Source organism: Callospermophilus lateralis, chromosome 2 (assembly GCF_048772815.1).
Source record: "Callospermophilus lateralis isolate mCalLat2 chromosome 2, mCalLat2.hap1, whole genome shotgun sequence".
Lineage (NCBI taxonomy): Eukaryota > Metazoa > Chordata > Mammalia > Rodentia > Sciuridae > Callospermophilus > Callospermophilus lateralis.
In genome coordinates, this window is record NC_135306.1 from 174,735,895 (window position 1) to 174,761,763 (window position 25,869).

The window sequence follows — 25,869 nt, forward strand, 5'->3', positions numbered from 1 at the left end:
TATATTTGAAGTATGGAAATTGATGATGTGTATGTACCTGTGAAATGCAGGTCAAAAAAATACACCACAATCAGGATAATGAATATATCACCTTCAAAGTTTCCTCACAGTATCCTCACTGTGATCTGTGTCCCACATTCCTCCATGAACCTATGCCAGTGCTTCTGCAACCAACACCTTTGTGTCATTATAAATACCTTTATATTTCCTAGACTCTTAGAATCATATGGTATGTAACTTTTCTGACTTCTTTGGCAGAACATACTTATCTTGAAATTCATCCATGTTGTAGTATTCATCAATAGGTTATTCCTTCTTATTGCTGAATATTATTCCATTGTATCTATATCAGAGTTTGTTTGTTCATTTACCTACTAATGAACTTTTGGGTTGTTTCAAGTTGTTGCCTATTTTAAGTAAAGCTGCTATAAAGATGTATCTTCAAGTATTCCTGCAAACAAATGTTATTATTTCTTTTGGGTAAATACCTAGGAATGGGATAGTTGAAACACATGGTAGTATATATTCAACCTTTGCATTAGTCTGTTTTCTATAGCTATGATAAAATATCTGAGATAGGCTATAAAACACACTGGAGTGATGTGAACAGTAAAGAAATGAGACATTCACATAAGGCAGAGTGATAAAGTGAGGCATCTATCCAAGGAGATACTAAATCTAGGTGCTATTGTACAGTAAATACTCCTTCTTTACTTAATAGAAAGGAGTGTGCACAAGGATAGGCAAGACTTGGAAAGAATTCACTTATAAACTTCAAATGAAGATGAAAGTTAACTTGCAGAGGAGAATATCGCCTTATTGCAACCATACAGGAAATAAAACCCACCTGAATGAAATACTGAATACATCTTTTATTTGTTTTTCTGAGGAAGATAAAATATAGCTATTTGGTTTAGACTTTAAAACCAGACAGGCAAAATAAAGCTCAACAGACACTTCTCAAAAGAAGAAGATCAAATGGCCAACAAATATGTGAAAAGATATTCAGCATCTCTAGCAATCAGGGAAATGTAAATGAAAACTACATTCACCACAGTTGGAATGGCAATCATCAAGAATACAATAATAATAAATGATGGTGAGGAGATGGGGAAAAGGGTGCACTTATACAATGTTGGTGGGACTGCAAATGGTAGCACAACCATTCTGGAAAGCAGTAGGAATATTCCGCAAAAGACTAAGAATTGAATCATCACATTACCCAGCTTTATCACTCCTTGGTATTTACCACAAAGAACTAAAATCAGCATACTATAACGGTAAAGTCACATCAATGTTTATGGCAGTGAAATTCATGATAGCCAAGTTATGAAACCAGGCCAAATGCCCATCAACTGATAAATGGATGACGAAAATGTATTTCACACACACACACACACATTCATACATACTAGAACAAGAATAAGAAGTGCCCATACACACACAGACACACATACACACACACATTTACACACACACACATACAAAAAAAATGGAGTTTTACTTAGCCATAATGGAGTTACTTAGCCATAAAAAAGAAAGAAATCATGGCATTAGATGGAAGAACAACAAGCTAAGTGAAATAAGCCAGACTCATAAAATTAAGGCTTGAATGTTTTCTCTCATATGTAGAAAATTAAAAAAAAAAAAAAAGAGTTGTAGGGAGGGAATACCATCAATATAGATGAGACATAAGTTGGGAGGAAGGGGATTGAAAGGGAGGGAAGAGGGACAGGAAAAGGGAGGAACCGCAGGATGAAACTGACCAAATTATGCTATGTACATGTATGAATATACCAAGTGAATTTCACTGTTATTTGTATGTACAGACCACTAATTTAAAGAAACTATAAATAGAGGGAAGACCAGTAAAGGAAAGTAACAGGGAGAGGGAGGAAGGAGGAAAAGGGGCAGTAGTACTAGGGGATGAAGTAGAGCAAATTATACTCCATATATGTATGATTATGTCAAAATGCACACCGCTATTATGTATAATAGTTATACATAATTATTACATAATATTATCAGTACATTATAGGTATAATGTACTGATAAAAACTTAAAAATGGAAATCATTCTTCTTTCATTGGATGAAAATAAACATTTTTATATCATTGTATATACTTGGATATATAAACTGCTATACTAGAATTTACTTAATGGGCAAAGTCAAAGATAAGGGAGCAGAGTTTTACTAAAGAAACAAGCCATCCAATCTAGGTTTATGTAGCCACATGATGGCCTCACCACATGATTTAGGAACTTGTAAATTCAGTTTCTTATGGAACACATCACTACTTGTGTCAACTAATAGGGAATCACATTGCCACATTTTTATGAAAAGCACATGTGTGCACATTCCCTTAGGATTCAAGGAATAATTTTGCATGAAAAAAATTGGTCCTACCATATAACAGAATTCACAATTAAGTACATTAACATTTTTGATGACTTTTTATTTTTAATACTTAAAGTATGTGAACTAAAATCTTTGCCATTTAAGTAACTTTAATATGCATACATTCATAGAAGTATGGACAATACACTATCAAATGACATGGTGCTAGGATTTCTCATTATAGTGAAATAATTAAATAGAACATAATAAATATTTTCTTGTATAATTCTAAAAATAACTCAGCCTTTGGAGTTAGTATTATACCTAGTAGTTATTTTCTAGTTTTAATTTATTTTTACTTGTTTAACAAAAACTTCTTCAATATCTAATGATACTCAGATTGTTCACTGATGTTAACACTACAAGAGAAACAGATGAAAAGGTGTTTCTTTAAGAGACTTCGTGAAAGAGTCTGTGTAAGATCATATACCAGAGCCACCTGAACATTTATTATAAATGAGATTTCTGGGCCCTACATTCTGATATTTAGAGTCAGTTATTCAAGGCTGAGGCCCAGAAACCTACTTTTTAACAAGCCTGTTGATGGTTCTGATTGTGAGGCCCACAGTTTTCAAAGCTATTAGAGGGATGGACTGTTCAACCTTCCATGTCTGATGGAGCTAGTGTCCAGCTCCTGTCAACATAGATGAAGCAGGTTTTGTACAGCCTGAGAGTTGAGGACTGAGGAAGTGAGCAAGCTGAATTCCAGACTTGATCTCTGCCCTCCAGGCCCTGGGCATCTCCTTGATCTCCAAGGTTGACACTGCCCAGGAGATTCTTATTCTTGCTCTAGTGGGCTTCAGTGATGTCCCTTCTCACTTCACTCTCCTGCCAGTTACCTGCCTTTGAGTTATCGATGGTGTATTTGACTCTTCTCTTTTCCCCTCCTCCATTTTCATTCAGCAGCTCTTTTGTCAGCATCCGAAATGAAGCACTTAGCAACTCAAGCTATGATCAGAGCTTTCTAATAGCTCTTCTTTTCTCTGTGGTCTCCTAAGTCTTAATATATTCCATAAGTAATAGGTTGATAAACCTAACAATGATTTTAAACTGTCATGCTTCTCCTGAGAGCAGTTTTAAGTTTTTCCCCTTTCCCATTCTAGCTTCATTTCCCATTACATGTATGTAACCCCACATCATATGAATATTGCTTGTATACCCACTGTATTAGATGCACATGTTTCTAAAGGTCAATGTTTAAATTTATTAAATAATGCTTGAAATATTTATTAGTGAACCTAGCAAGAAAAAAGTTGTTCTAAAAAAAACACTTCATAAGCTGTAACAAATCATGTCCATACAACACAATTGTTATTAACTGTGGCTTTCTATTCTGAAGCAGGAAAGAGCTGCTATTTTTAGTGACCTTTAAGTGCCTATATGTAAAGCCTCTGTTCTAACTTTCTAAGAGGCTGTTTCCTGTACTCAGTCTGTTTATAAGAGAAAATAGACAGCTGTTCGGCTGCTCAGAAGCCTCAGGTGTCTCTGTGGGATGCTTCTGGAAAGAAAAAAAGAGCTGGATTCCCCTGCTGAGTGTAATTTTATAAGCTCTGTAGGAGAATCTTTTATGATCCTTTTCTCTACTGTACATAATGTATGCTAAAAATTTTTTTAAAAAACCAACCCTTAGAATATTTTTAGAAATTCCAAGTCTTAACTCTCAGAATTTTAGAGACATACAGAGTATTTTGCACCTATCTACAAACCTTTAAAAGAACACATCTTTTTATGATGGTATTTTAAAAAATGCTACATTTTAGAAAAATACATCTTGTATTTACCTGTTTTGCATATTGTGTTTCAGTGTGTTCCAGAGGTTGTAATTAAAATACACATTAGATTTTTTGTTTTGTTTTGTTTTTTAATGTCTCATTGAGCACCTTCTGGACTTTAAACTGAGCAAAGAGGATTTCATTCTAATCAGGTTTTCCTTAAAATAATTTAAACCCCAAATTGGCCTCATGCTGTCTTGAAGACAAAACTCCTGTTTTCTCTATACAGTGGCCACCCCTTTACCTATAGTTTCACTTTACATAAGTTCATTTACCTCTGGACTGCTGTGCTCTGAAAATACTAAACAGAAAATGTCAGAAATGAACAATTCATAAGTTTTAAATTGCATGCCATTTTGAGTATGATGAAACCTTGTGCAGTCCCACTCTGTCTCTCGTAGGATGTGAATCATCCATCTATTCATCATATCCATGCAGTATATGCTACCCACCAATTAATCATTTAGTAGCCATCTCAGTTACCAGATCAACAGTTATGGTATCATGGTCTTATGTTCAAGTAACTAACATTGCAGCCTAAAATTATCCACCTCACTTCATCTGAACATGTAGACATTGTATCATATCACCACAAGAAGCAGAATAAGTATAATTAAATAACATATATTGAGAGAGAAGCCACATTCACATAACTTTTCTATATCATTATATTCTTTTTTCTGTTATTAATCTCATAAAATGCCTAATTTATACATTAAGCTTTATCATAGTTATGTATATTTAGGAAAAACAGTACACACAGTGTTTGGTACTATCATTAGTTTCAGGTATCGACTGAGGGATTTGGAATAATCCCCACAGATAAGGCAGAACTGTTGTAGCTACTACAATAGTTCTGTGTATGCAAAGCATTTGTCTTTGGCTATATTAATGTAACCTTACATACCAGTTTATAAATATAGTGATCATATTATACAAGCAAAAACAAGGTAAATTGAATATTTTAAACTTTAATTTTATTAAGTCAAACAGTTCTTACAATCTCAAGGATTATGTTGCATTCAATGACATGACATAACTGTACCTTGTTCTTTACCCAACTTCAGGTGATATCTGATTGAAAACATTTGAACTCTATCATAACTGTTCGATGATTCGTGGAAACTTCTTAAAACAGCCTCAGAGTAGATTTATGACATCTTAAAAGCTTCTGCTATCAGGGCATGTTCTGAAAGCATGAGAGTGATACTACCATGATACCTTTCTATTGGAAGTGTTAGCTCACTGGCAGAATTCTGCAGGTGGCAACTTCCCCATTTGTGGAAGTTGTGCTAATAGGAAGTGCATCTAGGTTATCTGAAAAGCTAAGTTCTTACATCCCACATGGTAGTTTGACTATCGGTGTCCCACAGATGCTTCCTCGTGGTGCTAGAAATGCTTCTAACCAGAAGAGCAGGTTGTGTTCTAAGAGACAAGAGAAGAAAAGAGGAAAACGTTGCTCTCTCACTTCTTCCTATGAGAAAATTACGTAAAACTCTTACAGAACCCATGAAAGGCTCTTTTATAATACATTCACAAACTGTGAAAAATACTGTGATTTCATTTGGGAAAAAGATTATATTGCCTGTATTCAAATAGTAGTCACCAGATTATTACGATCAGTAGTATGATTAATATTTTTGTTTTTTTTTTCCATTAAGGTGACATATTTGTTTGATAATGGAGGGACAGTCTTCTTTGCTATATTTATGGCAATATGGGGTAAGTTTATGTTTTCATTACCTATGTTCCAGTTTTATTTTCTAAGACTATTGCTTTATTTCTACACACATGCATACACACACACACACACACACACACACACGCACACACACACAGACACCATGTATCAATTCAACAATAGTGTAGGCTGATACATGCTTTGTTTGTTCTCTTCATGCATTCACTTTTTCTTTGGGAATTTAACTCTTGATCTAACCCTCTATTCCCTAAAGACTAATTTTTTCTACATCAAAGGATATACTTTTTCAGATGATAATTGAAAATAAACCGAAATATACTAGAAAACAAGTTAACTTCCTGGTAATATTACTTGTGAGAGTGATGTTCTGGAAGCTTATATTTGCTTAATATTCCCATTTATCTTTTTTTCTTTACCTTATGCTTTATACATTTAGAGATGCACACTGTATTTCATACGTGATTAAACAATAAGGTATAATATATAATAAACCCTTCACCTGCCTAACAACTCAAAAAACTGTACAAATCATATGCACATATATTCTTTGGCTATCTTTTTTTCACCATATTCCTCATTGAGTTTTTAAGTCACCCCATTAATTGAAATCTAAAGAAAGTCCCAAACATTGACAAATTTAGAAGAGCTGTCACGTTCCTTGTTCAGATCCTTTTTCCTACCATGGGCCTTCTCGATGCTCATTGTCAAGGTAGCAGTTCCAGAAACTGACTTTGCTCATGCTCATGCAGCAAAGTAGAATGTAGTAGACCACATCTTTTTGTGTTACTGCTTTTATACCCCGCAGTGGGGGGGGTGAGGGGACACTGCAAGCTATATCCTTTTTCTCACTCTAAGATGAAATTAAATACAAATATTTATTCTCGATATTCTTTAAAGAAAATGCTAATCCTGATTTAGAGCCCTACAGTTGCCTGTGGAACAATAAAGAGTCAACTCCATTGGTGCTTGTTAAAAAAAAAAAAAAGTGAAAATATAGTTTTGGTTTCCAATTTTTGTTGAAGGATTTTTATTATTAAATTATCAAGGAGTACTATCAAGGAGTGATATTGTTTAGTTTGATTCCACAGATACTTCCTACTAAGGAAAAAATGGACAAAATATAAATGATAGTTATGTAATAGATGTGTCAGTCCAACAAAATGTTGCAGGAAAGGAAACCTTTTTGATGTTTTATTCCGTCTGTGTTTCTGCTACTAGTCCCATGCTTTTACAGTTCTTCCTGCACAGTCCACAGGACAGTGATCTTGCATAACCTCTTGGAAGATGAGTCTCTTAGAAGGCCATGCTGTAGATGAGCACTTGCTCTCTGACAACTTTATGTCTTAGTTTCATACTGAGGTACGGAGTGGAGGAATGTCATCCATGGGAATGCCATCGCGTGCATTTTCTCGACTTTCTGGCACAGATGAATCATTCACAGTTGGATTATAGTAACTAGAATTTCCAAAACTCACATCATAAGGTTCTGGTGCATTGTCTAATCGCAGAACTAAAAATAAATAAATAAGTAAACAAATAATAAAATTGTTTTATGCCAACAGTCTAAAAAAATTCATGTTCAGGCATTTGACTACATTATCAGATTGTAGGAATTGTTCTGGTTGAGTGAATAGGTACCTCTTTGATGTGGGCTTTTCAGATACTACTTTTGAAATATTAAATAGATATTTTTCATGCTACATTCATTTTTTATGACTAAGAAAACAGTTTTACTTTCAAAATTGTTCTGCTGGTATACCCAAAATAAAGGAACTAAGGAAGAGATCACTAAAATGTACACCAATACCTTGTATGATTAAATATAAGCATGCACATTATTGAATGTTCCAAGCCTTGTCAAGGAGTCCAGATTTTTTAACTTCTGATATAAAAATTATTTTTTAAAGTGAGGGCATTAAAAGTTCATTGCCATAATTTCACCAATCATTTCAACATTTGATTCTCAAGCCATTTAAAGTGAAGAATCGAGAGAACTATTTGTGAAAGCTTGAATTTCTTTCTGATATATTCAAGTCATCATGTATTTAGGATTTTCTGACAAATGATCCAATCCAGGAGTTTTGTGTTTTTTTAAACAAGTCAAATTATTTTCTATTGATCTAGAATTCATTGTCAAAGAATAACTAGGCATGTACTAAAAGTCTTAAATTCAGCTTGAATTAAAGCAACATAATCACAAATTAGATTAGTAATCTAATTATTCTAAGGTAGTGTCATAAGCTTACCCACCCATTCTTTAAGTCATTCATTTAAAAACTAGCCTCTCAACAACCTTAGGTCTTTAAGAGAGGTATCTTAAAGCTATCTCAAAGAGGTTAATCTGGTGGTCTGACTATGTTATTTCTTTATACATCAGTCACACCTGTTTGATGGCACTAATGTGATATCCTGAATTCTTTCATGACATAGATAAGGCAGCATTCTTCAGTAGATAAAAATAAGATGCTTAGAAATCTTATGCTTTAACTTTGAAAATTTCCCTTTTTTATGTTGTTTTCTGTGAATTACTAGAAACCCATAAACAGAATTGGATATGTTAACAATTAATGTATTTGGCTCTGAATATGAGTGATATATTAGATACAAATTGAATTCATGAAAATTCAGTGAGACTTTAGCCATGGGTCTCATCAGGGCAATTAAGTATTGGTGGAAAAATTTCTTGTGAAAATAAGAAAAGTTTTTTTTTTTTTCTTAAAGTATATTAAGAGAGATGAGTCAAATTTATAAAGTGATTTCATGTCTGTTCTTTTTGGTATTTTATTAAGATTTTGCTCAGTGTTTTATTTTTAGTACATATATTTTCACTTATAGATATTATGATAGCCTTTTCTATTTTATGATTGAAAAATTTTCTGAATTAAGTTATATTGTGACTTTATTTATGTGAAATTTGCAACTTTGAGCTACTCTCTTTTAGAAATTTATTAGGATTAAAGGAGGACTGTTGTATGTGAGTAAGTTTTGGAAGAACTAAAAGTTTAAACAATCTTTCTTCAAATTATTGCTACTAAGAGAACTTACAATAGCAAAGAATGGGCTTTGCAATCACTTATAAATAAAACTGGCCTTTTTCCTTTATATCATATCATTATTTTTCTACTTTACATATATTTGGATTCTGGAATTACTATTCAAAACCCACTTTTACACAATGAGTAACAGTTCAATATAGTTTTTAAATTTCCCTTACTTTGGTTTTCTTCCTGATTTTTTTTTCTTTTATTAGTGTATTATAGTTACACATATTAGTTGGTTCATTTTGACAAAATTTTACATGCATGGGGTTTAATTTACTCCACTTCAGACCCTGTGCCTCCGCTTTCTCTCACCTCTTCTATCCTCCTATTCTCTTTCCTCTATTTTACTGGTCTTCCTTTCACTCACTTATTTACTTATTTATTTTTGATTGATGCTTGATAGATATGCATAAAGATGGGATTCACTATGAGAGAGGAGAAGGAAAGTGCCAAATTACCAAATGAATTTGGTTTTGTTCCTTGAAAAACAGAAGGTGGATCAGAATAAATCTTTCCTCTATTTTGGTCATATTAACTTCCACATCCCTTCTAAGCAATGTGTTCTTACTTAATTAACACCACTGTGTCCCAGGTGAGATTCTGAAAGTTTTGTTTTTTTTACCTGGTTCATTTCTGTCATCATAAAGTCGCCGATGGGAAAATGAATCCATTTTCCTTTTTCCACATAACAAGTAGCCAACAAGACTAAGCAATGAAGCACCAAGAATCGCCCCTAAAATGGCCCCAAATACTACTCCTGTATTTTTATTCTCTAGAAAAAACAGAAAATATTTACAGGTAAGAAGAAGAAAATAATTATTCAAAACAGCAGAAATAGATATGTGGTTTTTCTATACACCAAAGAATTATTCATATTTTTTAAATTATATAATGGTGACAGTGTGTGTGTGTGTTTGTGTGTGTGAAAGACAGATTGGAAAATATACTTATTGATAAAACTACACTACTAATTTTCAACTATAACTAAACACTCCTAAATTATAGATTTATAACTGTTTTGTTACTTATTACATCAACAGGACAGAAATGTCACATATGTTCATCATTAAGATCTCATCACATTGTTGAATACTGCATTAGGCTTTCCATAACCCCCAAATTTCTGATGGACTTTAATGCTGAAATGAACTTTGCATTTTTTTCTATAAATAATTCAAGAGGTATGGTGCATACCTGTAATTTCAGCTCAGGCAGGAGGATCATAAGTTGGAGGCCTTCCTGGGCCACTTAGAGAGACCCTGTCTCAAAATAGAATTTTTAGAAAACCTGGGATGGTTCCTGTTTGATCAAGCACTTGCTTAGCATGGATGAGACTCTATATTCAAATGCCCAATACAAATAATAATAATAATAATGAAATTCACAAAATCCCAGGTAAAAAGTATATTTCTGAATATAACCAAGTCCCCAAGGCAACATGCTTTCAACCTTGTGTTTGTCAAGATGGGAGTACAAAGGAGCCCCAAATATCATTCTGTGTGCGTATTACTGAGTGCCTTATTTGAAGAAGTCTTCAGTGGACTGCTTAGTTCTCCTGGAGCTCACACTTAGTCTGTGTTTCATTTTTACTTCTTGAGAAGTTCAGGTAGGTAAACAAGAGGGTCTCTGATTCTAGATAAAACCCGTCTTTCAAAGAAAAATTAACATTCATGTTAGAGTATAGTAAAACTAAGTTACTAACATGAAATGCAGGCAAACAGCATTTTCTTTAAATAAAAGAACAATGATAGGAGTAAGTACTCAGTATTCTGAGTAGGTCTATTTGACTTGGATATACAAAAGAAAATTATTTTAAAAGTCACTCTATTAAAATACAGGAGTGTGTATAAATGAAAAGATAGGTTAAAATTACAATTGAAATGAAAGTACCTATACATATCCTACATATTTGATTGCAGTGCTGTTATAAAACCTAGACTGTAGAAGTTAAAACTTGCCCTGTCCTCTGGCAATAATGTTCAAATATCAATTTGTATATATGCTTTAGTTTTCCATAATTAATATAGACTCTAAGTAAGTGCAATAGAAGGCAATGAGTTCATGGAACACACAGTACATATTTTTTAAAATAAAATCATTTCAAACATGCAAAAATGAGGTGATACTTGAATAAAATAAAGCATAGTGATTCAATTATAAATCTTAGATATCTTTCCCATTTTGTTTTAAAGCTTGACATTATTTCTAATTGAAACATATCTCCATATGATAAATTTTCTTGTGTCATAGTTAATTTCATTTACATGATGTTCATTAGATACCAAAGTAAAAGTGGAAGAGGATTTTCTTCTGTTAAGCCTGTCTAAATAATATTTTAAACCCGTTATCTTTTTACCTTCCCATATGATAATAATGAGCATATGTTCAATTAATCCTTAAAGCCATTTCATTGTTTCCAGTGTATATAATGGTGGCCCCCATAGGTAAGAACCACTTTTACTAGTTTATTCTGCTCTATTTTTCTAGCATAGCACATTCCTTCAACCTAATGCACATGACATTTTTGAAGATTCATTTTCACATTAATGGAAAGTTCAATCTATTTATATTTACCTTTTTGAGGATCTGACGTATTTGAAAAAAGTTTTGAATTATTGGTGAATTTTAAGGTGGGCTGTGGAGTTATGTTTTCTTGGTAAGGTGTGAAAGCAGCAAAGCTTTCACTAGTTGTGGTAAGCCATCCAGTTGGTCCCATTTCCACAGGGGTCACAGATCTGGCAGTTGATGCTGGAGGGAGGATGCTAGCTGTAGAGGAACTGTTGTCAAGGGTGTTCATGGTGTCATTGCCCAAAGGCCAACTCGTGCTTTCTGATGATACAGCATGTGTAAAACTGGGACGAGCTGAGACTGGCAAAAGATTTTCATTAGTTATAGATGAATTCAAGATCAATTTAGAAACAGAGCCATGAATCAAGGGTGGCATTGTTGAAAATGTGGAGATGGGTCTTGGATCTTGAGAAAAGTTGTCTGTTGAAACGTTACCACTGGAATCTATTTTTCCATAGGTTTTGGTTGGATCCAAAAGAGTGGAATTACTTGCCTTGGAATTGGAGGCATTTCTATTTGCATTATCTGAATTTGCATTTACTTCACTTAGCAAAGACATAGACTTATTTTCCATCATTTTCAGTCCTGCTGCAATGCGTTGTGATATGTTTTTCCCTGTATTTTGTTCCTCATAGCTCCCAAGTGGCAGTAAAATAAACAAAATTGAAATCAACATAATTTTGGGTAAGGTCAACATTGTAGCTTTCATTGATATTTGTTTTATTAAGAGGAATCTGAAAGAAAATAATAATCATTTGAATTATTAAATGAAGTATACCAAGTTATTTAATAGATCTACATTTTTAAAGTGTAAAAAAATCTAGAAACATAATGTTGAAGAGACTGTGTCATATTGCAAAAAAAATTTGTGTTTTGAGGTGAATTATTTATTTAAACTAGTGTTGCTGAGCTCTATTATATATGTAATATTCTTCCTTCCTTCTAAGAAAAGAACAAGAAAAAACTTTGTCAAGCCGGACACCCCTGTTTCAAAGATCATTTAGCTTGGGGTAAATTGAAGTATAAATAAAAATTTAGAGATGACTGAATTCTTAACCTATTTAGGAAAACATGTTCTTTATAAAGATGTACTTTTGAAAATTTTCATAAGAATGACATTACCAGTTTTTACCACACTAAGTGTGTCATGTATTAGTTCTATAAAGTAAGTCAGAAACTCCCCTGGATATATTTCATTAGTATCTAGTTTGAGTTATTTAAATTTGAAATCAATACTAATTTAATAATGTTTTCAACTTCAGGATGTCCTTCTTCCTATTTAATTACAAGTCGAGGAAAATTAAAAAGCTTTTGAAATTTCAGAATATACTTTATTCTTTTACCCTTATTTTATAAATGAAAACTATGTTTGGGGCATATGAGAAAAGTTCACCTCATCCGATGATGGTGGAGTTGCAATGAAGCCGGGGACCTGATGCCCAGTCCCAGCTCCCACTTCTTCTTAGGTGAGGAAGGGCCACACTGACTGCACAGAGGATGATAAAAGAAAGTGATTTAGAGTCAGGTTTCTATTAAAAATTTGGCTTCTTTTATCAATAACCAGTGAAAATTTATCATCATAACATGCAATTGTTTTGACATTGTTACAATACCTAACCTGACTTCATGTATTTGTTTTGAAGACTAACAAGTTTTAACAAAAAGCACTCTGAGCAATATCTGGCCTAGTGTTCAAATATAATATCTCTGCAGTGTCCTAATGTTTTCAAAGTTTACCAAATGTGTCATCTCATTTGCTCTTCATCGTGATCTCTTGAGAAAAGATGAATAGCTTGTCTTATGTCTGTTTTGTAGATGATGAACGTGAGGCTCAGAGTGGCTAGTAATGAATGAAAACTATAAATGAAAGGATATATAAAAATAAAAAATGTAAACACACTGCAGAGACAATTCTGAAAATCAATTTCACAGACTTTACCTGATTAGATGCTGAAATTTAAAAGAATTTCAGTTGAACATTTATTAGTTTAAAAGCAGTAGGCTGTTCGTCCGACAATAAAGTCTTAGAGCTGATTTTGTGTTCTCTGTATTGGACCTCATTTTTTTAATAAAAGCTTCCAAGTTGATTGAGATAGGGAAAAGGAAGAGGTGCAACTGCTGGATATACACATATGTGATATGTGTATAGTTCCCATATGGCCTGCCATTTCTCATAAATTCTGTCGGAAATTTTCACCAGTATTTTCAATGTTGTTGATTTTTCATAAAAGTCTAAGGGACTTTTAAACACTCCTCTGATTATCTTTTAAAGTATCTCCCACCTTCTACTTAAAGATTTTACACAGAGTGGTACAATCAAGTATTCTGCTCCTGTTAGAATGTTTTCTGCAAAAGCTTTTAAAAAGCAGTCTGTGCCTTTAGATCCCAGAGGTTTTAATGATGTATAATATTTTCCATGCCCTATGCTAATGACTTAAGAAAAGTTCACTTAAAAAGAAGGCAGGCAGACATAGAAGGATATTACAGCAGCATTATTTATGAGTCTCCAGCCTAAGTATCCACTGGTAACAGATGGGATAGCGAATCATGGGACATTTGTATGGTGAACAATCACAAATTATCAGTTGGTGCAACACATGGGGAATATCACAAACAGAATGCATAGGTTAAAACTCCACACATGTTGTGTGATTTTCCACACATACAGTTCAAGAACAGGCAGAGCCCCACTGCATTAAGGTCAGAGAGTGGCTACTTATGGGGAGAAGACAGGGTCATCCAGGTGGGGCTTGGCAGGGGCTCCTGGTGCACTGGTGATACTCTGTCTTGATAGTGACTACACAGGTGCATGCCTTTGTGGTAATTCTGTTACATATATTTTATTCACTTTTCAATAATACCCAGTACAAGGTCCTAAATATTGTTATCATAATTGGAAAATATGTTACTACTATGCATTTCTTATATCACAGGATTTACACATTTTCCATTTAATTCTCACCAAAACAACCAAACAAGAAGGAAGAGTTTATATTCCTATGTACAAATGATTAGAGGGCATCCAAAGAATGTAAATAATCTGTCCAAGGACTCACAGCTAGTGATTCAAAGAGGTTAGGATTCAAACCCTAACATGTCTGAGCAAGCTCTGGGATGTGCAGTCACCCTTCAGTATCCATGGGCTGTTGGTTCCAGGACTCCAGGAGAATATCACAACCTGTAGATGCTCTAGTCTCTTACATAAAATGGTTATACTTTTTCTTATAACCTAAACACATTCTCCCATATTCTTTAAATTATCTGCAGATTACAGATAACCTATCATTCCTAAAACTGTGTAAACACTATGTACACAGTTGTTACTGTATCATTTAGGAAAATAATGACAAGGAAGAGTCAACACAGATGCTTTTTTTTCTGAATATTATTAATTCTTGGTTGAATCCATGGATGCAGAACAAAAAGATGCAGACTGCCAGCAGTACTCATCTTTGTAGTATAGATTGCAAAGGAATATAGAATTTGGTACTCAACTGCCTTTTCGAACTTCATTCCAGCATTACTTTTTAAAGCAGTCTCTCCAAATGTAAGTGTTTAGAGCAGAGTGGTTTATAATCCCATTTAAAAATAATACTGGAACTATAGAGGCTTCTACCTTAATTACCTCTCAAATACACATACTTTACCCTACTTGAAGGAATCTCAACAAAAGTCTCTGTGGCTTCTGATGGACACCTTCACCATGGGGTTTAGTGATTCACATTAACAAAACATGAGTGATTATTCACAGGACCAATAGGTGACCAACATTTCACTAAGTGAATAACGCACCAAACACATTGAAAATATGGTTCAGTTCAGTTTAGGAATAACCACATGCGCCTTTCCATAAACATCTTCCTGTTTTGAACCCTGCAAGATTGTTAGCAAACCCGAGAATTTTTTGCATTATCTACTGCCAGGAATCTGCTTTGTGAATTATTCTTAGTCACCCTTTCTTACAATAATTACAGTTTGATTTTCTTTCCCTAGCCTATGCAATTTGCCTCTTGTCTTTTCCTCAGAGTGCCCATCACAGGGGAACAGGACCTTAGCTGCTATTCTACTTTTCTTATAGTGTTACTTGAGGAATGAGGCATTGAGCTCTCACTCTCTTCCCGTAATGAGAGTCCACATATCATGAGCTAACAAAGTGAGTTTTGTTGTTCCAGTTTCACCTTGCCTGTGACATTGAGCCACCAAGGGGCTCTCTTGTTCCTCCATCTTACTTTTGATTGTAACTTGAAAACCTAGGATATCCACACCCCAAATGAGTCTAGTGTTCTCTTACTACCTATAATTTATCCCTTGGGAAAATGAAAGAAAGGGAAGTGAGGGATTGGGCAGTATATTTGAATACCATTTACAGTTTATTCGGAAATCAGTGCAGCTTTGGAAAGGCATTTGGTGAAGATTGACTTATTCCTGTTTTCTTGATATTGCAGCAGAATACAATACTGCTACTGCTTCTGCTCCCTGGCTTCTAAGAAAACCAGGTTACATCTCTTACTCGTTTATCTTTCATTTGAGCCAGGAATCAAAACCATCAGCTAATCAACTACAGCCCTGAAGTTTTGTAGGGGAAAGGACCAAGCAATTTGGGGTCCTTAAGTTTGACCCCATATTGAACTGAACAAACATGTTTTCATCAAGGTGGTCCAAGAGCTCCACGGGGCAGTAAAGAAAATCTGCATTGTTCTCTTTGCATTTTCTTTTCAGCCTCTCCACATCACTAGAGTTCAAATATTTAAACTACAGTGTATACCTGTTTTAAGCTGAAAAATTATGCTGCATTATGCATGGCATACTTGAGAGTACCCAGGTTCATCTGTCAGCCAAGAACCATATGAGGGCAGATAGAAGGTGGAATAAAAGGAAAGGGAAAGAAAATCAGGAAGACCAAATAACATCTATTTGCCTCTTCCAGCCCTGAGTAGAAGCAATTTTGAGGGTGGGATCTCCAAAGAAGTCCTGGAGGAGCAACATAGGAACAGAAATGCAATCATCACAAACTTAAACAACTTTGAAGAGTATAATTATAAAGGCAACAGAAAAAGAAAGGAAATCCAGCTACTATGATACTTTAAATGCAGATCCTAAAATCTCTGTATATAGAGACATATTTGGAGTTTTTAATTTTTTTGTTAGTGTTTTGTAACTTTTAATATAGACTTTAAAATGAGTGAGTTTGCTTTTTAAACCATACTCTTGCACAGAGAATGAACACTATTTTCTGCCTGTTTGTATTGCACTGAGAGATGGTTTCACATTACTACCTTTGTTTGGAGAGCTACTGCAGGTAATGAGGGAGAAAAAACAAATTTTGGCCATTAAAGGGGGCAAACCTTCATTCTGCGTGGAATTATGCTTCTGCTTAAAGGCATAAAATCATCATTCTGCCCAGCCTCTGAGCAGTAACTGAGTCATACCCATTTTATACCAAGCTTTGAAAATAAAGAGGTGCCCTGGTTTGTATCAGGTAATCAACCACTCAGGGAAAAAGAAATGTTATTCTAAACTCTATCAAAATAAGACATTTTAAATAAAATACCAGTTATACTCAGGGGATAATACTAAACATGCTTCTGTAGTGAAATACCTAATGAGTATACCTTGTCCCCACTTTTCTCCCAGTTGCTTTTAGTCATTTCTTGCTATGAATCTTAGTTTATAAATGATGATAGACAGGTTTTGTTTTTCCTTGTTACAGGAACCTCAGTCTGGCATGTAGCTAATACTCCAGGTAGACTTGAGTTTTATTCTGAGTGGTCTTTACAAACTTGGGTGGTATTTTCTTTTCCCTATATAAAAGAGTCATAATAAAATGAGGGCATTAGATATTATGCTTCTAAATATGCCTCTTTTTCTATATTTTTATTGGTGCATTATACTTATATATAATGGTGGGAGTTGTTACATATTTGTGTGTGCACACATTATAAAACAACACATCTATTATAAATGGTGTTAGAAGGATGAATAAGAATTCAGAATCTAACTGTACCTAAGAACTTTAGGTCCATAATTTTTCATTTGATTAAAAAATAAAAGAAAAGCATGGCTTTTCTCCCAGAAAAAAATAAACAAATTTTAAAAGTTTATGAATATCATTCTAGTAACAAATCTGGCATGCACAAATCCCCCCAAAATAGAATGTCATACTACTTACTGACTTAGGAGTTCTCAATCACAAACTTCAGTACTTAAAAAAATGAAGTGGATAACTAACATGCTTAGAAAGTATTGCCTCCAAAAGCAACGTTCAGAATTCATGATTCCCAGCATGGGATTTTCAGCCTTCTATCATATTTCAGTGTCTGTAGGAATAGCTTCTATGGATCAGATAGGAAGTTGGTCAATTGGAAATAGGCATCCTTTTAGTATAAGAAGCCTAAAATCACCACACACTGAAAATAACTTTAAGAAATCTAGTCTACACCTTAATTCCATGAGATATTTTCCATGGGATGTCTAACTGACTTAACCTTTTAAATTTCCAACAAGTGCTAGACACCTGTATTTATCATGCTAAAGAATAATTATTTGTACAACTTTTTGCCAAGTTTTCAAGAACATGTTTGAAAAAGTTATATAGAAGTTTATAATTTATTGTATGTGAAGATTGTTTTTTGAAAAATGATACATGGTACTGAGCAGCGTGACGTACACCTAGAATCCCAGCAACTCCCCAGGATGCTGAGGTAGTAGGAGCACAAGTTCAAAGCCAGCCACAGCAATTTTGCGAGGCCCTAAGCAACTTACCAAAACATTGTCTCAAAATAAAAAATAAAAAGGGCTGAGGCTATACTACAGTGATAAAGCGCCACCCCTGGCTTCAATTCTGAGTACAAAAATAAACAAACAATACTTTGTAATGCTTAAACAAAGAAATGTAAAGCCCAAGTGCATAATTTAAATCTAAGCATTAAATTTAGTATTCATACATTTTTATACCTTTAAATATTTTGAGATCTTAAATGAGTTCTGACTGAAGGAAATTTTATATTGTAGTTGTTTACGCTTAAATAAGTCTTTCATTTCTGCTGGTTTCATCATCTGGCAACTTCGGCAATAATTCTTCAAGCTAACTCACTTAACAGTGAAAATCCTAATTGAGAAGGTAATTATCTGATGAACAACTACCTGTTTTTACCAGGGTCTCTGTGGCTACTTGCAGAACTGTTCTGTCACAGGTTGAGGCCACTTTAATTCTCTTTGATCAAAAAGTGAGAGACAGCCCTAAGTAAAACAGCAAACACACACTTACCTCCAGGACTAGGATGTGTTTACAGACGGGAACTCAAATACCAAAGTTGTCCTGACTGGAAAGAATCTGCGGTGCCTGAGAGAAAACAGATGGGTTAAGTGTGACTGTGCTACACTGAGGGAAAGGGTGCCAAAGAAACGAAGTTAGGCGGGGCTGGCTGGAATGGTCTTGCTTGTGTAATAGAGCACCCAAGAACCTGACCGACCTGCTCCTCAGCCCCACACAGCAGGATATCACCTCATTCAAGCCTTCCAAAAAAAAAAAATCCAACCCTTTAGTTTTCATAGGTTGGTCGTTTTCTCTTTGGGGCAAGCCAGTTCTCAACAGCAAAACAAGGGCATTCATTTCTTGCCCTATTTGAAGAAAAGGACAGGGATTTTGATAACTTCCTGTATTGTATAAGGAATTTCTAACACATGCCAGGTGCCCTCTCTGTGTGTGAGAACACTGGAATGAGTCAGTCTCTTCACCTGTTGCTCTGGGCCGGTTGGCCCCACATTGTTCTAAATGATAAGCATATTTTTTTTCCCAAACTAGACTGCCCGTTTTGTATATGAGAAAACTAAATAGAGAAAATGTAGTGGGATCAGTAGTGAGGGTAGTGCACTGAAATTAGTTTTGTAGAAAGTCACACTTAACACAAAGTGAAGGAGTGTATGTTGTGGAGTGTTCCCTTAGAAATAATCACAAGAGCTAAGGTCAGGTTTCTTGCTGACTTTCAGGAATTTGGGGAGTCACTGGGGCCTATCTGAAAATGGCCATGTGATCCCAAGTAATTCTGGGAGCCTCCTCATTGAAGTAGTTTCCATCCTGTGTTCTCATTGCTTTTATTCTCAATTTAGAAGCTAGAGAGTTTCAGAAGTGCCCAGGTAATGCTTGATTAAACACTAGAGTTGAATAACAACCTGGCACGCTTCCTTCACTTCCTTTCACGGTTTATGAAAGAGAGAAGAGTGAAACTGGGATATTCTCACATCAATATTTGGGGACTGGCGCCAAGGTCTGTATAGCTCAGCTTGCCCGGGGCTCATACTTGGTTTCTGTTATACAAGGAGATAGATTTCCAACTGCTGGGAGACAAAATGAAACTTTAGCTAAAATGCAGAAACTAATAAGCATCAAACTCAATGCAAAGAATCTGACCAGTTAATTGGTCCCAGGAAAGAACAAGGTAATTCTATAGGGTTATAGAATTTTCCAAAGCTCAAAGTGCCCTTCAGAGTTTGATTAGAAATTAAAGTAACTCCTGAAAAAAAATTCACTGCAAGGATATTTAAGCTATATCTGCACTAGTATGAAAAGCCAGCTAAATTTAATCAAACAACTGGTTCCTAAGCAATAGTTTAATAGAATCCATTTCTGTTATTATTTTCAGATTAGCCAATTGCTAGAGAAAGAATCCATGGTGGGAAGGGGGTCTTCTCTGTTTGTATTTAGAGAACTGAATGGCAATTATCAGCATTAAATGTATCATGTCATATCTAGTAATACATGTAGGCATATCATTACTGTTCTCTGACTTAGCAGTGTAAGTATGGTTGATGCCAGGTAGGGATGTTGTAAGCACTTTGGCTACCACACTGCTTTCCCTGCCTTATGAGTCAAAGCTAAGCTCTTGTGACCCTACTTCCTGAAGACGCTAGCTGAGCACTCCCAGAATCCTTTTCATATCCATAAGCAATTGATTAGAACTGACCCTAGAGACTAACCCTATTTACCGGTCATGAGTACATCAGGAAATAAAGTCAGAAAATGAAAACTGTTCATAAATTTAATGCTTCAGTTGTTACTTAGCTTACTGAGTTGTAATTAGAAGCCTTGGTGAAGTTACCTGAGTTGGAACTAAAAAGAAAATTTTTGCCGAACAAGTCTCACTGAGATATATTTCTACGAATATACCATGTTCTAGGTAAACTAATCCCATATCAGACCTCATTTCTCCAGAGAAATTCAATAAAATAGGACAATTACCTGACAATTTCATCATCCAAGCCAGCTGAGATGACACATTGTACAGTAGTTATATTAAAAAAATTGTACTTACCTACTATGGTGCCTTTCATTTGGTACTTGGAATTGCTTTAGGGTCATTAAGGCAGTAATACTTGGAGGAAGAACACCTGCTTCTTTGTCTGAACTGTCAGTACCATTCACAAGAGGAATTTCTAGAAAATGAAGTCATGTTACTCTCACTGTTATATCTGAAAACAGAACCAGGATGTAGCTTGGGATCACAGTACAAATGAAATCATGTTGTTCTTGATCCAATATAGTATCTTTTTGTAAAAATCCTGTAGCATCAAATGCCCTTTGTTAACGTCACACACAGGGAATTTGTTTGCATTGATCAGATTCATTGACTGTAGGTTATGAGTTTGAAATAAGTTATAAATTCACATATTGTCTCCCCACAGGGGTATGGGTACTTTAAGCATCAAAGAAATATTTCCTTAATAATAAAATAAATTGCATTGTGGTTATATTATTTGAAGGTATTTCAATAATATTCTTTATAAATAAAATGACCAGATATTCATTTTAGAGTGCATCACATTTCATTTCTTTCAATACTCTGTTAAAAGAAAAATATAGGTGGGGCTGGGGATGTGGCTCAAGTGGTAGCGCGCTCACCTGGCATGCGTGCGGCCCGGGTTCGATCCTCAGCACCACGTACAAAGATGTTGTGTCCGCCAAGTACTAAAAAAAATAAATGTTAAAAAATTCTCTCTCTCTCTCCCTCTCTCTCTCACTCTTTCTTTAATTAAAAAAAAAAATAGGAGTAATTTTCACGAATGCAAATAGCTTTTTAATATATAAACTTATCTGTTTCCTGTTAAGTTGTGTGATGTTTTAATATGATCTTCTTGTAACTATGACTTTATGGAAAGGCTAATTGCTTCATTTTTATGCTAAGGATACTTTAGGGCAGTGCCCTTTTTGAGTACAGGCTTTGATATGGCATATGTATGTATATATGCAAGTATGCATGCTTGCCATGCATACATACATCAACAGTGGGCTAAAAAGTTGAAACTGGGTAAATCACTAAAAATAACTATAGGATAGTTTTATGTGGTTCTGGCATTTAATTCAGGCAGTAGCTCCAGGAATTAAATGATATCACCATGACAAAACCTGGTGCATTCCTGTCTACTCACTTATGTGAATATGTTTTCTCCATTAATGTCTTTATGAGAAAAAAAGAGCAGATACTGAAACAAAACCTATCTCATTGCAGTCATAATTAATAGGTATTGGTAAATACCTGAAGGTATTGAACAACAAACAAAATCTTCATAGATATCTTAAAGCGATGTGTTTATAATAAAATATTAGAGCATAAATTTATTATTTATTAATATTTGAAAAGAATTATATTGACTTATTGATTTAATAACTTTTTAAAAGTAAAATACTAGTGGTCACAAGAAATCTTAAAACTTTTTAACTTATTTTTTATTGTTCAGAAGATATGTCAAGATGATCAATAAAAATCTTACAAATGTAAATGTATTACAGATAATACTCTAAGACATAAATAGAATGAAAATAGATTTAAAGATAAAATGCAATGATTAAAATGTGCAATTGAGTAGAAGAGTTTATTGAAAGCATCTTAAAGGATTATAATAAAGTATAAAAGATCAGTATAAAATTATATTTTAAATATTCATTTATATAGTGCACTGGAAATTGTGTTCTTTGCAATCATTTAAAAATATATGAAAATAAAATGTCAATGATATTATTAAAATGTTCAAGAGTATAAATAGTTTCACACATTTATTTTGGGAATCACACATTTTTGAGACAACTGATTTATTGTATCTATTAAATTCAGAATTCGCAAATCAGATATTTTCAATAATTTCTGAATAATACCTAGTAATTCTTCCAGACATTCAGAGATTCAATATATTTTAGGGAGTATTTTTTCATACTATTTAGGCTCTAAAACAAGTTCCTACTGTGCCTTTTATATCTGCCCTTCAGTTCTAGTAAAGAAAAAAAAAATAGTATGGGTTGCTGAAATGTAGCAGAAACATTTAAAAAGTAACCATTGCTTTCATCAGTGTGTTCCTTCTTGGTCACAGACTACCCCTGTTATTAGAATGGCTTGTAGCATAGGTGGTCCCATGGAGTCTTAATTTGTTGTCAGAACTCTAGGGCTCCTTTGCTCAATGGGTTCCCCAAACTCATGAGTACCATAGCAGTCAGGAGCTTGAGAGGACAAACTCAGGCCACCAGATTAGAGTTTCCTTGTTGGATCCTGGTTTTCTACTTACAGGTTTTATAACCATGGCATAGTACCATCACATTTTCAAGACTGTTGTCTCATTTGCAAAATAGAGAGATTAATTCCTACCTTCTAGCTGTTTGTGAGAAGTCAATGAATTAGGATAAAATAGTTCCAAATTGTTTGACATTTACTAGCCAAACTTAATTAGACCCAATTAATAGTAGATATTACAAATTTTTAATATGGTAAAAGTTGAATCTTAATGTCAAAATTAATAAAAGTTGGGTGAAACCCTGCTAAGCTTACAATCACTTGGATCATTTTCAATCTATCTCTTGGCATACTAGCTGCTCAATACATATCCATTGAATGAAAAAAAAAATGAGTGAATTTTTCATTTTCAATTGATTCTTTTTTCCTAACTACAGACTTTATATGACCACATTTTAGAACTACAGCCTCTTTTTCTTTTGATTTGTTTGTTTGTTGTTGTTGTTATGGCTGATCTCCTCCCTGCCTATTTCTGCCATTACATTTTCTGCCATCTATCATACCCTGTATCTTGTTATGTTTTTAAATTATATATTCCTATACTAGAAAGTTGGCCCATGAAAACAGACATTTTTGTTTGCATTTTTCTTTGCTTTATACAGAGAGCTAGGCTAATATCAGACACATAGTAATGCTCACTAAATATATAAATTCATGAATAAGTGAGTGAATTATGTATAAGTAAATGAATACATTTAACAATAGTAATAGCAAAAATGAGTGGATATATTCTACTTAAAACATCTGTAAGCTTACTTTTTTATTATATCTGGAATGTTCTTCCTATTGTTGGCTCATTCAAATCTGAAATCTGATTCTTTTTCACTTAAAAATATTCTTTGGATTGTGTTTATGTGAGTGTATATGTGTTTGTGGTACTGGGAATTGAACCTAGGGTCTTAAACATGACAGGCTAGTGCTCTGACATTGAGATACAGAGACTATATTTGAATGTATATGTAGATCTTTGAGCCATTTCTTTTATATTAAGGATGGGAGCTTGTTCACAAAAGAGTTGATCTTTACAAGGGATATGTTTATCTTCGATCACGTGAGAATGTAGAGGACATGAACACAATTGTTGATAAAGAGGTAGATGTGGATTGGGAGAATCTTTTCTTTTCTTTTTTTTTTTTTGATCTTTCATGTAGTTTATTTTTTTATTTTATTATTATTTTTTATTGGTTGTTCAAAACATTACAAAGCTCTTGTCATATCATATTTCATACATTAGAATCAAGTGGGTTATGAACTCCCATTTTACCCCAAATACATATTGCAGAGTCACATCGGTTACACATCCACATTTTTACATAATGCCATATTAGTAACTGTTGTATTCTGCTACCTTTCCTATCCCCTACTATCCCCCCTCCCCTCCCCTCCCATCTTCTCTCTCTACCCCATCTACTGTAATTCATTTCTCTCCTTGTTTTTTTTTTCCCATTCCCCTCACAACCTCTTATATGTAATTTTGTATAACAATGAGGGTCTCCTTCCATTTCCATGCAATTTCCCTTTTCCCTCCCTTTCCCTCCCACCTCATGCCTCTGCTTAATGTTAATCTTTTCTTCCAGCTCTTCCTCCCTGCTCTGTTCTTAGTTGCTCTCATTATATCAAAGAAGACATTTGGTATTTGTTTTTTAGGGATTGGCTAGTTTCACTTAGCATAATCTGCTCTAGTGCCATCCATTTCCCTGCAAATTCCATGATTTTGTCATGTTTTAGTGCTGCGTAATACTCCATGGTGTATAAATGCCACATTCTTTTTTTCTTTTTATCCATTCATCTATTGAAGGGCATCTGGGTTCGTTCCACAGTCTAGCTATTGTGAATTGTGCTGCTATGAACATCGATGTGGCAGTATCCCTGTAGTACGCTCTTTTAATCTTTTCTTTTGATTGCTTCCTTTTTAATGATGAAGTAGACAGCAAAATTATCAACCAAGAGTGATAGGAATGTAGGTGCTGGATGTTAAAATAAAGAAGAGAGTCTGGGTTAGCTTGGCAACTTCAAGCATCCACTCATAGTTAGTAATCATTAATTTACCATGAATCAAGTCACTCATCTTACCTGTGTTATTATCCAGCTATACTAACGTGCATGAGCGTATATAGATAGTAAATGGAGTTTGGGGTTTAACCATGGTTGTGTTCAAACCAAGGGCTTATAATGGACTGGTACAAGAACTAGCAAGTTGAGAATATCTGCACAGAGTTAGAATGATGATTGACAGGCTACATAAAGAAGAAAGTGAGGGCAAGAGGAAAAAGGACGTGAGTTTATGACTGGATCCATGGATTTAAAATGTGAATTGAGAGATTGTTGGAATTGGGATTTATAGGAAGTGAACTAGAAAGATTGAGATGATAAGTAAAATTTATGGAGAGCTTTCTATCCTTCATATAAGTCTGCTGGGGGAGTACATGAGTGGAGTAAAGTATGAAATCAACTTTGAAGATAGAGATCAAAGAACTGAGAACCCAGGATACTGGAAACATTATCTCTGTATATTATAATTTTCTAAGAACTATTTTGGGTGACAAGTTGATAAGAGTTATAATAAGACAAGAGTTGGAAAATATTCAGAGAGCTGAGTGAGTTCCTCAGGGAGTAGGAGGGCTGCCATGAGGAGAGGTAGTAGGAAGTATGAATCAATAATGCAAGATTCCAATCTGTGCATCTCTGAAGAAGGAGATAAGTGGTCTTAAAGCAGAGAGGAGAGCAAGAAATTCACCTCCTCATCTTCAGTACCTATTGTCTTGGGAAACCAATAGCCATTCCTTGAGGGTATTGAATGGAAAGTAGGATTTCAGGTTAGTCCCAGATT

The 25,869-nt window shown here is 34.4% G+C and overlaps 2 protein-coding genes across 2 annotated transcripts in view; one reads left to right on the forward strand and one right to left on the reverse strand.

The window, feature by feature from the left end:
• The window catches only part of Ano3 (anoctamin 3), a 399,369-nt gene that overhangs the window by 314,874 nt on the left and 58,626 nt on the right, over window positions 1-25,869 (forward strand). Inside the window, exon 14 of the mRNA XM_076846993.2 lies at window positions 5,832-5,892. Coding sequence (XP_076703108.2) covers window positions 5,832-5,892 — 61 coding nt within the window. The remainder of the gene's footprint in view (window positions 1-5,831; window positions 5,893-25,869) is intronic.
• Muc15 (mucin 15, cell surface associated) lies at window positions 6,947-18,829 on the reverse strand. The gene is made up of 5 exons (XM_076844278.2): window positions 18,749-18,829; window positions 12,875-12,967; window positions 11,488-12,215; window positions 9,536-9,685; window positions 6,947-7,382 (listed from the first exon to the last, which is right to left on the reverse strand). Exons 2-5 carry the CDS (start codon window positions 12,877-12,879, stop codon window positions 7,222-7,224), a joined length of 1,044 nt encoding a protein of 347 aa, XP_076700393.2. The 5' UTR covers window positions 12,880-12,967; window positions 18,749-18,829; the 3' UTR covers window positions 6,947-7,221.